General features: G+C 44.7%; 1 protein-coding gene across 2 annotated transcripts in view; it reads left to right on the forward strand.

The window, feature by feature from the left end:
* Positions 1-15583, forward strand: part of LARS2 (leucyl-tRNA synthetase 2, mitochondrial) — a 319881-nt gene that overhangs the window by 171437 nt on the left and 132861 nt on the right. For both annotated transcript variants that reach the window (XM_077491589.1, XM_077491590.1), the window contains exon 7: positions 12929-13072. In XM_077491589.1, coding sequence (XP_077347715.1) covers positions 12929-13072 — 144 coding nt within the window. The remainder of the gene's footprint in view (positions 1-12928; positions 13073-15583) is intronic.

A 15583-nucleotide genomic window follows, 5' to 3' on the forward strand; every position in this document is an offset into this window, starting at 1 on the left:
ACCGAAATTTCGGCTGCCGAAACATATCGGCCGAAAATGCCCTTTTCGGCAATTTGCAGAAAGAGAAAAACGGCCGATAATGGAGCAGAGAATGGGGCGGGGACGGGGCTCCGCCCCCTGCCCCTGGTGACGCCCAGCATGGGGGGTGTATAGCGCAGGATTGGACGGATGATCTGTCCATCAAAGTGCCCGGACAAGGGGGAGGGGCTGCGTGTGACGGCGCGCGGCCGGGAACACACAGCTATTGAAATGAAAGCTGTGATGTTCCCGGCGCTGTGATCAAACAGGCGGCGGAGGCGGCTCTCTTCCCTGCACAGGCTGGCTGCAAAATGGCACACAGGCTGCAATGGGACACACTGGCTGCAAAATGGCACACAGGCTGCAATGGGACACACTGGCTGCAATGGGACACACTGGCTGCAATGTGGCACACTGGCTGCAATGGGGCACACTGGCTGCAATGGGGGACACTGGCCTGCAATGGGGGATGCCTCCTGTACCACGTCCTCTGTCTCTGACCATCTCCTGTACCATGTCCCCAGTCTGACCATCTTCTGTACCATATCCCCAGTCTCTGACCATCTCCTGTACCATGCATGCAGTCTCTGACCACCTCCTGTACCATGTCCCCAGTCTCTGACCACCTCCTGTACCATGTCGCCAGTCTCTGACCACCTCCTGTACCATGTCGCCAGTCTCTGACCACCTCCTGTGCCATGTCGCCAGTCTCTGACCACCTCCTGTACCATGTCGCCAGTCTCTGTCCACCTCCTGTACCATGTCGCCAGTCTCTGACCACCTCCTGTACCATGTCGCCAGTCTCTGACCACCTCCTGTACCATGTCGCCAGTCTCTGACCACCTCCTGTACCATGTCGCCAGTCTCTGACCACCTCCTGTACCATGTCGCCAGTCTCTGACCACCTCCTGTACCATGTCGCCAGTCTCTGACCACCTCCTGTACCATGTCGCCAGTCTCTGACCACCTCCTGTACCATGTCCCCATTCTCTGACCACCTCCTTTACCGTGTCCCCAGTCTCTGACCATCTCCTGTACCATGTCCCCAGTCTCTGACCATCTCCTGTACCATGTCCCCAGTCTCTGACCACCTCCTGTACCATGTCCCCAGTCTCTGACCACCTCCTGTACCATGTCCCCAGTCTCTGACCACCTCCTGTATAAAAATTTTTTTTTAAAACAGTCATTTTCGGTATCGGTGCTGTTTCGGTATCGGTTTCGGTTTTCGGCCTAGTGTATTTTTCATTTTCGGTATCGGTTTCGGCACCAAAAAATTCCTATAGTTAGCTAGTCTATTAACACTGTAATAATGTCACTGTTGATAAGCATAATGCTATAACGTTAGCTATGAAAACAAACACATTGCTTAGTAAAACAATATCTTATTTATTTTGCAAGAAAATAGGAAAATGTTAACATGAAAACACTAAAGGAAAATATTATTGTCAGACTTCCACTTACCAGACTGGTGAATCCGCTTGGGCAGAGGGCGGTCCCTGATAGAATAGACAGGAGGCGCGGGAGTGCGGAATAGTATGAGAGCCTGGTGATGAGGATCCAGATGCTGAAGGGAAGATAATCTTCAAGCAGCAGGTAAGTAAGCTGGAACACAGGCAAACAGATGCTGAGCAGGAGCAGAGCAGGCAGGTCAGGGCACAGGCAGAGTTCAGCAACAGGCGGGCAGCAAAGGTACAACTGTAGCAGGCAGAAGCAGAGTCAAACAGGCCGAGGTCAGGTGCAGGCAGAAGTCAGGGGTATCTGGGGTCATCAGGAACACAGGTATAAGCAACGAGGGCACAGGGAGCTGATGATCAGGCAGCACCGAGCAGAGTGCACAGCAGACCTAAATAGGCCGGTTGGCGCCAAACGCCGAGCATAGGCGTGCGCGTAGCATGCCCACACCCGCACACACCCAAATGCCAGTGCACACACCAGCGCTCTCAGGGGGGCGTGCACAGCAGCACACACGCACCAAAGTGGCCAGCACCGCGAGCAACAAGGTAGCCTCTCTGACAATTATAGCGCATATAACAAAAGAACATCAAATATACTTATTGCAAGGCTGTCCCCCTAGACACGGTCTCATTAGCTAGGCTCAAGATGATGGTAACAGAGAACTGCCAGGGCAGTTCTTAGTTTTCCCTTTAATCTTCTGTAGCAGGACATTCATCAATCATCTTGTCAGCCATGGTCCTTTTTGAAGCTTGCTTGCAGAGTTTTATCACACCATCCGGTCAGGAGCCAAGCTTTTGTTCAGCCTTGTTTCTATCAGATGAATAGTCTAATATGCTACAAAGCTTTGATGTGCAACTTGTTACATTTCAGACAGCCCCCGAGAATGCAAAGGTTTGGTATAGCCAAAGTTCAAATTTCAAACACTCTTGTATTTATGAAATAAAACATGTTGCCTTCCAACAAATACCGCTTTGCACCTAAAGGACGCATATCACCCTTCTTTAGACACGGCTCCTATGGTACAGTCCATACCTATCTTACTGTGTTGCGCTTCCCAACATGTGTTTCAGAAGCAGTTCCTATGGAACAGTCCATAACTGTCTTAACATGTTGCACTTTCCAACATGTACTTCATAAACAGCTTCTATGAAACTGTCCATAACAGTCTTAACGTGTTGTGCTTCCCAACATGTGCTGCTTTGCCACTGAGTGACACACCACCATCATTCTTCAGTAACAGCTTCCATGTCACCATTCTGTGTCTTCTCCTTTCTGGTATCTTCACAACGGGGTGCACTACAGGCAAGGGGCATCCATTCACTCACCATTCACCAGCACACACTCAGAGCAACATATTAACCAGCTTACAGATGCAGAGTCTCGAGGAGGGCCTTACTCACCCATATTACTAACCTAAAATACACATACGTCACACTATACTATACCATAACATAAATCAACCCATTAACATAATATATGCATATATATGTGACCTATCAAATTACGCATCCCACTCCCAACCTCCTATAACCCTTTACTGTAAATACGGGTCGGGGTAGGCAGGCTTGCTTACAACGGTCTTTCCTACCGCAATTTTGGCACGTCAACGGTATTGTAGGGGTCTGAATTGGCAGCAAAGCCTCTAACTTGTACAAAGAGACCTTACTGTCAATTCGTCTCTCAACTTGCATAGATAAATGGGAGAGCTTCCTATATAAATTTTGAGTCTAACTCATATAAACCTGAAACAATGACAAACCACAAAATTCCATGCCTGTGCCTGGATTTCAGAGACCATGCCCAGGGTATACCATGCACCCCTACATGTTGTTAGGTTCAAGGAACACCCTAGTTCCATGTCTAGCTTTACATCAGTATCCTTTAGGACAAAGAAACAAACGTGTCTATGTCCCAAAGAATACTAAGTTGCTTCCTTCCCAGCAATGATCTCTCCATCCAGAACACAGAGTGAAATCTCCCCAACATTTCTCATTCACCACCGTGTATTGACCTGGCACACAAAGGACATCATGGTCATGCTCCCAACAGAGGGAAATATCAGCCTGCCCCCAGCTTCCATCCTCTCTGATAAGATGTGGGTCATTTAGCCTCAGGTGCAACAAGGTAGAATCCCCAGTCAGTAAGCCCATTGATACCACCGAATACACAGAAAGAGTCTGTATATGGGATCAGTGAGGAAGCATAACATCTCTCATGATCCAAACTAGCACAGCCCATCCAGGTATTCGACCACCACTTTGGATTAGTGCAAGCAATGTGTTCTGGCAAAGTCTTACTGAGCTGTGAAGCCAACCCATCAAGCCACTGCCCCTCATACAGAGACTGTACAATCAAATTGAAGTTGGTTGATACCTCTGCCTGCTCCTGCATGCCCAGAGCCCATGACAGATTTCTGTCCTGTACCATCACACTCTACCAACCTCTCAACATGGTTGACAAAATCCGGAGCCACTTTAACCTGGGTATTTATTTGACTTTGTTGAATGTTATTAAGGATGCCACCAATCTCTCTGAGTAACAAAGCCCCGATTACTGTCTGAAGCTATGGCTGAGAGTTTGTTCCTCAGGTTACCAATGTCCACTCAATTTACAACACCCATCCCAGCTCCTCTTCCCCCCCCCCCCCCATATAGTGCTGAATACATCCCTCCTCTTTCGGTTACTCCTCAGAAATAAGCATCCTGAATGCCTTTGTGTCCGCACATCTCTGGGAGTAAGCCACTAGTACAATGACCGCACTTGATTCAGTGTATACTCAGCACATATAGGGTAATAGGCTTTTATCAACCACTGTGACATGTTGAAGCGCCATGTGGGGAAGGCAGTCTGTATCCTGGTAGCCAGTGTTTGTTCTATTTATCTAAGGGAGTATGCTCCTGTGTGTATTCACTGGCATTACCTGTGCAGGGTTCCAACCTCTCAGATGAGACATCAACCAGGCATATCCCCTCATATCCAGCTCTGGTGTTCCACATGTCCAGTAACCAAGAACCTTTTTGTAGGACTGCTAAGATTGAGACACCACCCCTACAAAGAAATTTTCACCCCATAGATGTTTCACCTGGTGCCCTCTGGTCTGGAAAACAGTCACCTTATTATGCATAAGTGCCAGCCTCCTGGGTAACTGCACCATATTAATTCAGTTATGTCAATATATGTCACACATTAAAAACAAACCTTTCCTTCTTTCAATTCCTTCCTCCATTAAAAAAACAACTAATTTTACATTTCTTGTTCTGATGGATTGGATAGGTTATATTCCTTCCCCAACCTCCAACCCATTGCACTTGTATTCACAGTACAATTGCATTCATAAATGACAGGAGAGACTACGGCAAAACGCTTTACCAGTCTTGTTGCTGGGCAAAGCACTAGCACTAAATTGTCCATAAGAAAAAGAAACCTTATATTGCAAGTGTTAATCTGAATCTTTTCGTTTGTCCCTTCTCTCCTAAATGTTTATCAGAACAAATTTGTGGTGTGGTGTGGCATAGACAAACTGCCAACCAGATGAACATTTTTCATCTCTGTTCCAGAAACCTCTCCAATCTTGCTCTACCAGGACTCTGGAAGTTAAAATCAAATTCTAATCCACAATATCTGCTCTCTTGCTATGTTTACTTATAGTTCCCTCCTTGGAACCCAGTAACTTAGTATTCCTGGCTTCTGCAACTCTGAACAAAATATCAAAACAACCATGATTTTTTTTAGGATGAACCCACTCTAAAATGAATCCTCATGGTATGAGAAAAAAAAAATGAATGTGAATGTTGCTTCTCAAAAATTCTCATTTTAAACGCTAAAAAAAAACAATGCATTTATCTATACCTTAAGATCTTTGCACTAACTCCCCTTTCAGGTGGACAAAGCCTAAACCTTTTGGAACTTTTTCCACCTGAATGAAAATAAAAACTAAGAAAGAAGAAAAAACTACAATAGCTCTAGTGGCTAGAATGGCTTCCTGCCAACTAAGTCTTAAACCAAATGTATTCAGCTGTTAATTGAGGACATTGCCAATGACCCCCCATTTCAGGTGGACTAAACCTCAATTTTTTTTCAGCCTGAAGAAGCCAATACTATAATAAATGAATACACATGCTCCCTTCACAGAGCACTGCTGCCCTGTGTCCTATGACAGCAGCGCTGGTGGAATGTGCGAGGTGGGGATCGACATCAGCACAAGCTACAGAAAAAAAAAGGCATTTTAATTGGGGTGGGGGGGCACAATATAATGTCACCACTGGTGAGGGATGATGTCATCTTTCTGCTCGCTTACCCATGGCGGCCTGCTAAATCACTGACAGTTTGCTCACTATTTTCCCAGGGAGGCACTTGCCCTGTTGCCCCCCCCCCCCCCATCTGCTTCTGCCATGGAGAAGTAGATAAAGGAATATCATTTACTACCGTGTATATGCACACATGTGTCACTCTATTGTTATGTGGGCTGCAGGGATAGGAAAAAAAGAATTAGGCCCCTTTCACACTGAGGCACTTCTATACTGCCAGTAAAACATTTGAGCACTTTTGAAGAGTTTTCCATTAATTTCAATGGAGAGGGGCATTTTTTCACTGCCTGCCAGTCCACTGCCCCAGTGTGAAAGCATTCATTGATTTTAATGGAAATAGGTTTTCGTGAGCTTTTCAGGTGATTTTATTTTTAGCATGAAAGCACCTGAAAAGTGCCTCAATGTGAAAAGTATCTAAATGAAGTGCTTAGAAGGGAACTGAAATATTAGCATGCTCAGTAGAGGACACCAGCTGGTCTTCACAATCTCAGCCTGCAATGAGGACATAGAGAGGATAGGGATGAACAGCTGAAGACAGGATGGACCAGCTATGTTTCACTCATCACTAAACAAATGGTTTGTAGCTTTGTGAGTATGCACACACTCTTATATAGCATGTAATGAGTGTTTTTTTTTATAGTCTGGGTTTAATAACACTTTAACCATGGTTAATTCTTGCTCTTTCTTCTGTAATACCAGGATCCAAAGCATATTGCCAGGGATTCTCCCTTCATCACTCTGATTATAATAACCAGGTTCTCAGGCATAATAACCCTAACAGAAGACATAAAATCCTTTCCAATAGAACATTTCCATTTCCGCAAGGCCTCCTTCTGCCTTTGCTTCACAGGCTCTGGCATTACCAAAATGTCTGTTAACACAGGGATTTGAACATATGAAAATAATTCTGAGCTTATTATTCTACCCATGATATATCTGGATACAGTTGCCCGATGTACAAACAGAGATTTTTGTGCTCAGAAAACACTCTGTAACCAAGTTTTTTGGTTGATCTTTCATTCAGAATCCTCAAGAACTGTGTTTTATGTCTTTTTAAGTGGACTGGTCTTCCATCTGTCCTTTCTTCAGAAAAGATTATAAAAGAAAAGATACTAAAATAAGCAGAATAAAGTAGAATCCTCTGTCTTCACTCTTGGCTCAACCTCCTTTTTGTCTTTTTTGCACCTTAATTTTGGGTTCTCTGCTTGGCAGAAACCACCCTTTGAACATATCGAAAATAATTCTCAGTGTATCTCTCCCTTAGCAAGCCCTCTGTTCAGTTTTTACACCTTTGGGCTTGCCTCTGAGCCACCTGTGCTCTCCCTTGAGGAACCTTTCCCAATTCTCTTTAACCACCTCAATACCCCCCTTCCTGACCAGACCAATTTTCAGCTTTCAGCGCTCTCACACTTTGAATGACAATTACTCAGTCATCCAACACTGTATCCATATCAAACTTGCGTCCTTTTTTCCACACAAATAGAGCTTTCTTTTAGTGGTATTTAATCACTAGTGGGTTTTTTATTTTTTGTGCTATAAATAAAATAAAACGTAAATTTTGTGAAAAAAATGCCTTTTTCTTCGTTTTTGTCATAAATTTTTGCTAATTAGTAACTTTTCTTCATAAATTTTGGCCAAAATTTATACTGCTACATATCTTTGGTAAAAATAACCCACATTAGTATATATTATTTGGTCTTTGTGAAAGTTATAGAGTCTACAATCTATGGTGCCAATCACTGAAAATTGATCACTTCTGATCAGGCCTTCAGTACATCAGGTGTACCTAATTTCTTGAGACTCTAACTAGTCAGGAAAGTACAAATACCCCCCAAATGACCCCTTTTTACAAAGTAGACATCCCAAGGTATTACGTAAGTAGCATGGTGAGTTTTTTTAAGTTGTCATTTTTTCCCACAATTCTTTGCAAAATGAAGATTTTTTATTTTTTTTTATTTTTTTTTACTAAATTGTCATATTATCAGGTTATTTCTCACACACAGCATATGCATACAACAAATTACACCCCAAAATACATTCTGCTACTCTTCCCGAGTACGGCGATACCACATGTGTGAGACTTTTACACAGCTTGGCCACATACAGAGCACTAACATTGATGTAGTACCTTCAGACGTTCTATGAGCAAAAATTACGCATCTCATTTCTCAACCACCTATTACACTTTTGAAGACCCTGGAGTACCAGCACAATGGAATTTCCCATAAAATTACCCCATTTTGGAAAGCAAACACCCCAACGTATAATCTGTGAGGCATAATGAGTCTTTTGAACAGTTTATTTTTTTCCTGAAGTTTTTGGAATATGTGGAAAAAAATTAAAACGCATTTCTTTTTTACACAAAATTGTCAATTTATAAGATATTTCTACACATAACATGTATATAGCAAAAAATTACACCCCAAAATACATTTTGCCAATCCTCCCGAGTATGGCGATACCACATGTGTAGGACTTTTACACAGCCTGGCCACATAGAGAGGCCGAACATTGAAGTAGTACGTTCAGGCGTTCTAGGAGCATAAATGACACATCTCATTTCATTCCTACCCATCACACTTTTGAAGGTCCTGGACCACAGGACAGTGAAATTACCCACAAAATGACCCCATTTTGGAAAGTAAACACCCCAACGTATATTCTATGAGACATGGGCTGCAAATAGGTACTCGGGTACTCTGATGGCCTGGTGACAGGTACTCGGGTACTCTGATGGCCTGGTGACAGGTACTCGGGTACTCTGATGGCCTGGTGACAGGTACTCGGGTATTCTGATGGCCTGGTGACAGGTACTCGGGTACTCTGATGGCCTGGTGACAGGTACTCGGGTAATCTGATGGCCTGGTGACAGGTACTCGAGTACTCTGATGGCCTGGTGACAGGTACTCGGGTACTCTGATGGCCTGGTGACAGGTACTCGGGTACTCTGATGGCCTGGTGACAGGTACTCAGGTACTCTGATGGTCTGGTGACAAGTACTCAGGTACTCTGATGGCCTGGTGACAGGTACTCTGATGGTTTGGTGACTGGTATTTGGGTACTCTGAAGGGCGGTGACGGGTACTCATATGGACTGTGACAGGTACTCGGGTACTCAGATGAACTGTGACAGGTACTCAGATGGACTGTGACAGGTACTCAGATGGACTGGAACAGGTACTCGGGTACTCTGATGGCCTGGTGACAGGTACTCGGGTACTCTGATGGCCTGGTGACAGGTACTCGAGTACTCTGATGGCCTGGTGACAGGTACTCGGGTACTCTGATGGCCTGGTGACAGGTACTCGGGTACTCTGATGGCCTGGTGACAGGTACTCGGGTACTCTGATGGCCTGGTGACAAGTACTCAGGTACTCTGATGACCTGGTGACAAGTACTCAGGTACTCTGATGGCCCGGTGACAAGTACTCAGGTACTCTGATGGCCTGGTGACAGGTACTCTGATGGTTTGGTGACTGGTATTTGGGTACTCTGAAGGGCGGTGACAGGTACTCATATGGACTGTGACAGGTACTCGGGTACTCAGATGGACTGTGACAGGTACTCTGGTACACAGATGGACTGGAACAGGTACTCTGGTACTCAGATGGGCTGTGACAGGTACTCGGTACTCTAATGGACTGTGACGGGTACTCTAATGGACTGTGACAGGTACTCGGGTACCCTGATGGACTGTGACAGGTACTCGGGTACCCTGATGGGCCGTGACAGGTACTCGGGTACCCTGATGGGCCGTGACAGGTACTCGGGTACCCTGATGGGCCGTGACAGGTACTCGGTACCCTGATGGGCCGTGAGAGGTACTCGGGTACCCTGATGTGCCGTGACAGGTACTCGGGTACTCTGATGTGCCGTGACAGGTACTCGGGTACTCTGATGTGCCGTGACAGGTACTCGGGTACTCTGATGGGTCGGGACAGGTACTCGGGTACTCTGATGGGCTGGGACAGGTACTCGGGTACTCAGATGAACTGTGACAGGTACTCGGGTACTCTGATGGGCTGGGACAGGTACTCGGGTACTCTGATGGGCTGGGACAGGTACTCGGGTACTCTGATGGGCTGGGACAGGTACTCGGGTACTCAGATGGGCTGGGACAGGTACTCGGGTACTCAGATGGGCTGGGACAGGTACTCGGGTACTCTGATGGGCTGGAACAGGTACTCGGGTACTCTGATGGGCTGGGACAGGTACTCGGGTACTCTGATGGGCTGTGACAGGTACTCAAATACTCTGATGGACTGTGACAGGTACTCTGATAGACTGTGATTGACAGGTACTATGAGGGGTGGTGACAGGTCCTCTTTATTGGGGGGGCAATCAGTATGTTTGGTGTACACTGTATGCGGTAACGAGATGTTACGGCAATCTCCTCCTCACACACGATCGGTGTGTGAGGAGGAGAACCCGGTAACATCCCGTTACCGCGGTTTGTTTACATTTTAGTGATCGGCTGTGAAAGGATCACAGCCGATCACGTGGGTAAACAGCCGGCCAATGGCTGTTTACCAGCGTCGGTGATGAGCAGTGTTCCCGGGGAACACGCCGCCACCGACGTGCACGCGCAGCGCGCTCGCGATCGCGCGCATGCGCCGTGCAGGTTCGGGGTGTGACCATCTGTGATCGGCCGTGACTTCATCACGGCCGATCACGTGGTAAACAGCCACAACGAATGGCTGTTCACCCCCTTCGGTGGCGAGCGGCGTCTCCGTGACACGCCGCCACCAAAGAAACAGGGATGCGCGCACGATCGCGCGCATCCCTGTTTAAACGGGAGGCCGTCATATGACGGCCTCCCGCCACAATAGGTGCGCCGCCTGGCCGTCATTTGACGGCCGGCGGTCAGCTACTAGTTAACCACTTGCCAACCAACTCACGCAGATATACGGTGGCAGATTAGAACTGTTGCGTGAACCGCTGTACCCCTACGGCAGCTCCATAAAGAGCCATAGAAGACTCGTGCGCCCGCTGCATGGTGGGGGACCCAATGTGGGCGCGATCACCGCCAACCACCCGTGATCGTGGGCACGAGAGCCATAACAGAGATTTGCGTGTGTACTAAGTAGGTACAGCGATCTGGCTCCTCCTCTAGTCAGTCACATCCCCTCACAGTTAGAAACACACCTAGAGAACACACTTAACCCCTTGATCGCCCCCTAGTATTAACCCCTTCCCTGCTATTGACATTTATACAGTAATCTGTGCATTTTTATAGCACTGATCGCTGTATAAATGTCAGTGATCCCAAAAAAGTGTCAAAAGTGTCTGATCTGTGTGCCACGATGTCGCAAACCCACTAAAAATTGCAGATCACCGCCATTGCTAGTATAATTCCATGCCATAAATCTATTCCCTACATTGCTGACGCTATAATTTTTGCACAACCCAATCAATATACGCTTATTGTGATTTTTTTTCTTTTTTTTAACAAAAATATGTAGAAGAATACAAATTGGCCTAAACTGATGAAGATTTTTTTTTAATTGGGATATTTATTATAGCAAAAAGTAAAAAATATCGTTTTTTTTTTTTTCTAAATTGTTGCTCTTTTTTGTTTATAGCGCAAAAAAATAAAAATGGTAGAGGTGAGTAAATACCACCAAAAGAAAGCTCTATTTGTGGGGGGAAAAAATACGTAAATTTTGTTTGCATACAATGTCACACGACCGCGCAAGTTGTCAGTTAACCACTTAAGGGCCGAGCCTCTTTCTAAGATGTTAAAAACATTTTTTTTTGCTGGAAAATTACTTAGAACCCCCAAACATTATATATATTTTTTTCTAACACCCTAGATAATAAAATGACGACCATTGCAATACTTTTTGTAACACCATATTTGCGCAGCGGTCTTACAAGCGCACTTTTTTGGGAAAAAATTAACTTTTTTAAATTAAAAAAATAATACACTGAAGTTAGCCCAATTTTTTTTGATATTGTGAAAGATGATGTTACGCCGACTAAAGTGATACCCAACATGTCACACTTCAAAGTTGGGCCCGCTCGTGAAACTTTTACCCCTAAAAATCTCTATAGGCGATGTTTAAAAATTCTACAGGTTGCATGTTTACAGAGGAGGTCTAGGACTAGAATTATTGCTCTCGCTCTAACGATCGCTGCGATACCTCACATGTGAGGTTTGAACACTGTTTTCATATGCGGAAGTTACTCACGTATGTGTTCGCTTCTGCACGCGAACTCAGCATATCATTTTGTACACTGTTCTTTAAAAAAAAATAAAAATAATAATTGTGTCACTTTTATTCCTACTACAAAGAATGCAAACATCCCTTGTAATAGAAAAAAGCATGACAGGACCTCTTAAGTATGAGATCTGGGGTCAAAAAGACATCCGCCGCTATCCGCAGCTCTCCTGTGTTTTTCTCTGTCCTTCTCCCCCCTGCCCTCCCTGCCTGTCAGCTTTCACTAGCGCTGCTCTGCTCCTCTTCCTGCTGCTTCAAAACTATGTGGTTCAGTTGATTTGCCTCAGGGGCCTACTATCCTTTTATTAATCCCCCTCCAGCATTGCTTTGAGCTCTTTTCACAAATTTATTGGAAACTTTTGGGCCAGTCTATCATCATGTCTAAAACTCCTGCCGTTATAGTTCCACCACTTTGTCCCCTAGTTATATCTTCCTGTCCTAACATGTACAAGTCCAAACCTTGGTGGTGATAGCTCCAGCTATCCTGATGGTTTAGTTAACCTATATATGTGGGGTCCTTGATGGCGCAGTCCTGTTGCCTGTTATTGCCTACCCTGCTGTACTGTACGCTAAGACATGGAATTTGCAGGTAAGTCAGAATTCCCCCTTTCATTTGAAAAATACACATTTGACAGCCCCAAATTTTTAAATGCGGTTTCCAGGTAAAGAAAATGCATAGGATTGCAGGACTACTATATAAGGTGAATCTTCTGCCGAACTGTTGACTTTGAAGCGTATATACAGTACATGTTTTTAACAAGCAATAAGTAAGCTTTTAAACAATCCCTCACTGAGTTCTGTAACTGTTACTTCAGATCATGTTATTCATTTGTAGCCTTTTTTTATTGTTTATATTCTGTAAAGGGACTAAAGGATTACAAGAGAATAGATTTATGGTCTGATAGTAGATGTGCTTTTCTTATTGCAGGCCTTGGTGAACTGGGATCCTGTAGACAAGACAGTGCTTGCCAATGAGCAGGTGGATGAACATGGTTGTTCTTGGCGCTCTGGAGCAAAGGTGGAGCAAAAGTATCTGAAGCAGTGGTTCCTTAAGACTACGGTTTTTGCAAAGGTATGACGCATCACCACAAAAATTGAAATTACTTAGAAAGCTTCTGATTATAGTGGACTAGGCAAAAGTGAACTTCTCATAGTAAAATGCAAGATAATCTAACACAACTAGGTGATTGCTGTTACTGTAGTGCAGGGATATGCAATTAGCGGACCTCCAGCTGTTGCAAAACTACAAGTCTCATCATGCCACTGCCTCTGGGTGTCATGCTTTTGGCTGTCAGAGTCTTGCTATGCCTCATGGGACTTGTAGTTCTGCAACAGCTGGAGGTCCGCTAATTGTATATCCCTGCTGTAGTGTAACTGTACCTGTTGTGTACAACAGCTTACTGTGATTTTTGTCTACGTTTTTTCCTAAAAGAAACCCAAACTAAGAAAATATATATATAAAAAAAAAAAAGGCATCTCCTGCTGAGCTCTCCTTCTGAAGATGTTAGTTGTCTGATTGGCATTTTCATCCAATGACTTTCCAATGCTGTCTGAGTTACTGACCTTAAACAAGTTCTGACTTCACTCTGGCTTTTTAATCTACAGTGGATATAAAAAGTCTACACACCCCTGTTAAAATGTCAGGTTTCCGTGATGTAAAAATAATGAGACAAAGATAAATCATTTCAAAACTTTCCCACCTTTAATGTGACCTATAAACTGTACAACTCAGTTGAACAACAAACTGAAATCTTTTAGTTGGAGGGAAGTAGAAATAAAAAACTAAAATAATATGGTTGCATAAGTGTGTACACCCTTAAACTAATACTTGGTTGAAGCACCGTTTGATTTTATTGCAGCACTCAGTCTTTTTGGGTATGAGTTTATCAGCATGGAACATCTTGACTTGCCAATATGTGCCCACTCTTCTTTGCAAAAACACTTCAAATCTATCCGATTGCAAGGGCATCTCCTGTGCACAGTCCTCTTCAGATCACCCGTAAGATTTTCAATCGGATTCAGGTCTGAGCTCTGGCTGTGCCATTCCAAAACTTTCATCTTTTGGTGAAGCCATTCCTTTGTTGATTTGGATGTATGCTTTGGGTCATTGTCATGCTGAAAGATGAAGTTCCTCTTCATGTTCAGCTTTCTAGCAGAAGCCTGGGGGATTTGTGCCAATATTGACTGATAATTGGAACTGTTCATAATTCCCTCTACATTGACTAAGGCCCCTGTTCCAGCTAAAGAAAAAGAGCCACAAAGCATGATGTTCTTTTGATGATGTGCAGTGTTATTTTTGCACCAACCATATCTTTTGGAATTATGGCCAAAAAAAATCAACCTTGGTTTCTTCAGACCATAACACATTTTCCCACATCCTTTTGGCGATTTCATGTGTTTTTGCAAAATTTAACTGGGCTTGGATATTTTTCTTCATAAGAAAAGGCTTCCGTCTTGCCACTCTACCCCATAGCCTAGGCCAGGGATGGCGAACCTTGGCACCCCAGATGTCTTGGAACTACATTTCCCATGATGCTCATGCACTCTGCCATGTAGGTGAGCATCATGGGAAATGTAGTTGCAAAACATCTGGGGTGCCAAGGTTCACCATCACTGGCCTAGACATATGAAGAATATGGGAGATTGTTGTCACATGTACCACAGAGCCAGTACCTGCCAGATATTTCTGCAGCTCCTTTAATGTTCCTGTAGGCCTCTTGGCAGCCTCCCTGACCAGTTTTCTTCTTGTCCTTTATCAATTTTGGAGGGGCGTCCAGTTCTTGGTAATGTCAGGCCGCGTACACACGCGGGGACTGTTCGCTCAACTTTGTCCGTCAAACAGTTTCAGCAAACAGTCCGCTCAAAATTAGCATGGACGGACTTGCCCACACACGACGAACGAACAGTTTGCTGAAACCGTGCGCGATGACGTGAACGGCACGTACGACGGGACGGAAAATACGACGTCCTATACACTGCATTACAACTTTCGGCGTGTAAATCCTTTCTGAGCATGCGCGGAACTTAGTTTGACGAACAAGCCTACACACGAGGGGACTGTTCGCTGAAACCAAGTTTCAGCGGACAGTTTTTCGGAATTTCCGAAAAACTTTGTTCAGCAGACTGTTCGCTGAAACTGTCTGCTGAAAGCCCACACACGGGCGGACTGTCCGCCGAAACACTGTTCAGCGGACAAAGTTGGGCGAACAGTCCCCGCGTGTGTACGCGGCCTCACTGTTGTGCCATATTTTCTCCACTTGATGATGACTGTCTTCACTGTATTCCATGGTATATCTAATGCCTTGGAAATTCTTTTGTACTCTTTTGCTGACTAATACCTTTTAACAATGAGATCCCTCTGATGCTTTGGAAGCTCTCTGCGGATCATGGCTTTTACTGTAGGATGCGACTAAGAAAATGTCAGGAAAGACCTACTAGAACAGCTGAACTTTATTTGGTGTTAATCAGAGGCACTTTAAATGATGGCAGGTGTGTACTGACTCCTATTTAACATGAGTTATTATGTGATTGCTTAATTCTGAATACAGCTACATCCCCAGTTCTAAGAGGTTGTACACACTTA

This window comes from Lithobates pipiens, unplaced genomic scaffold (assembly GCF_037356315.1).
Source record: "Lithobates pipiens isolate NorthernLeopardFrog02 unplaced genomic scaffold, aLitPip1_a1.2 Scaffold_19, whole genome shotgun sequence".
In the NCBI taxonomy this organism is placed as follows: Eukaryota; Metazoa; Chordata; class Amphibia; order Anura; family Ranidae; genus Lithobates; species Lithobates pipiens.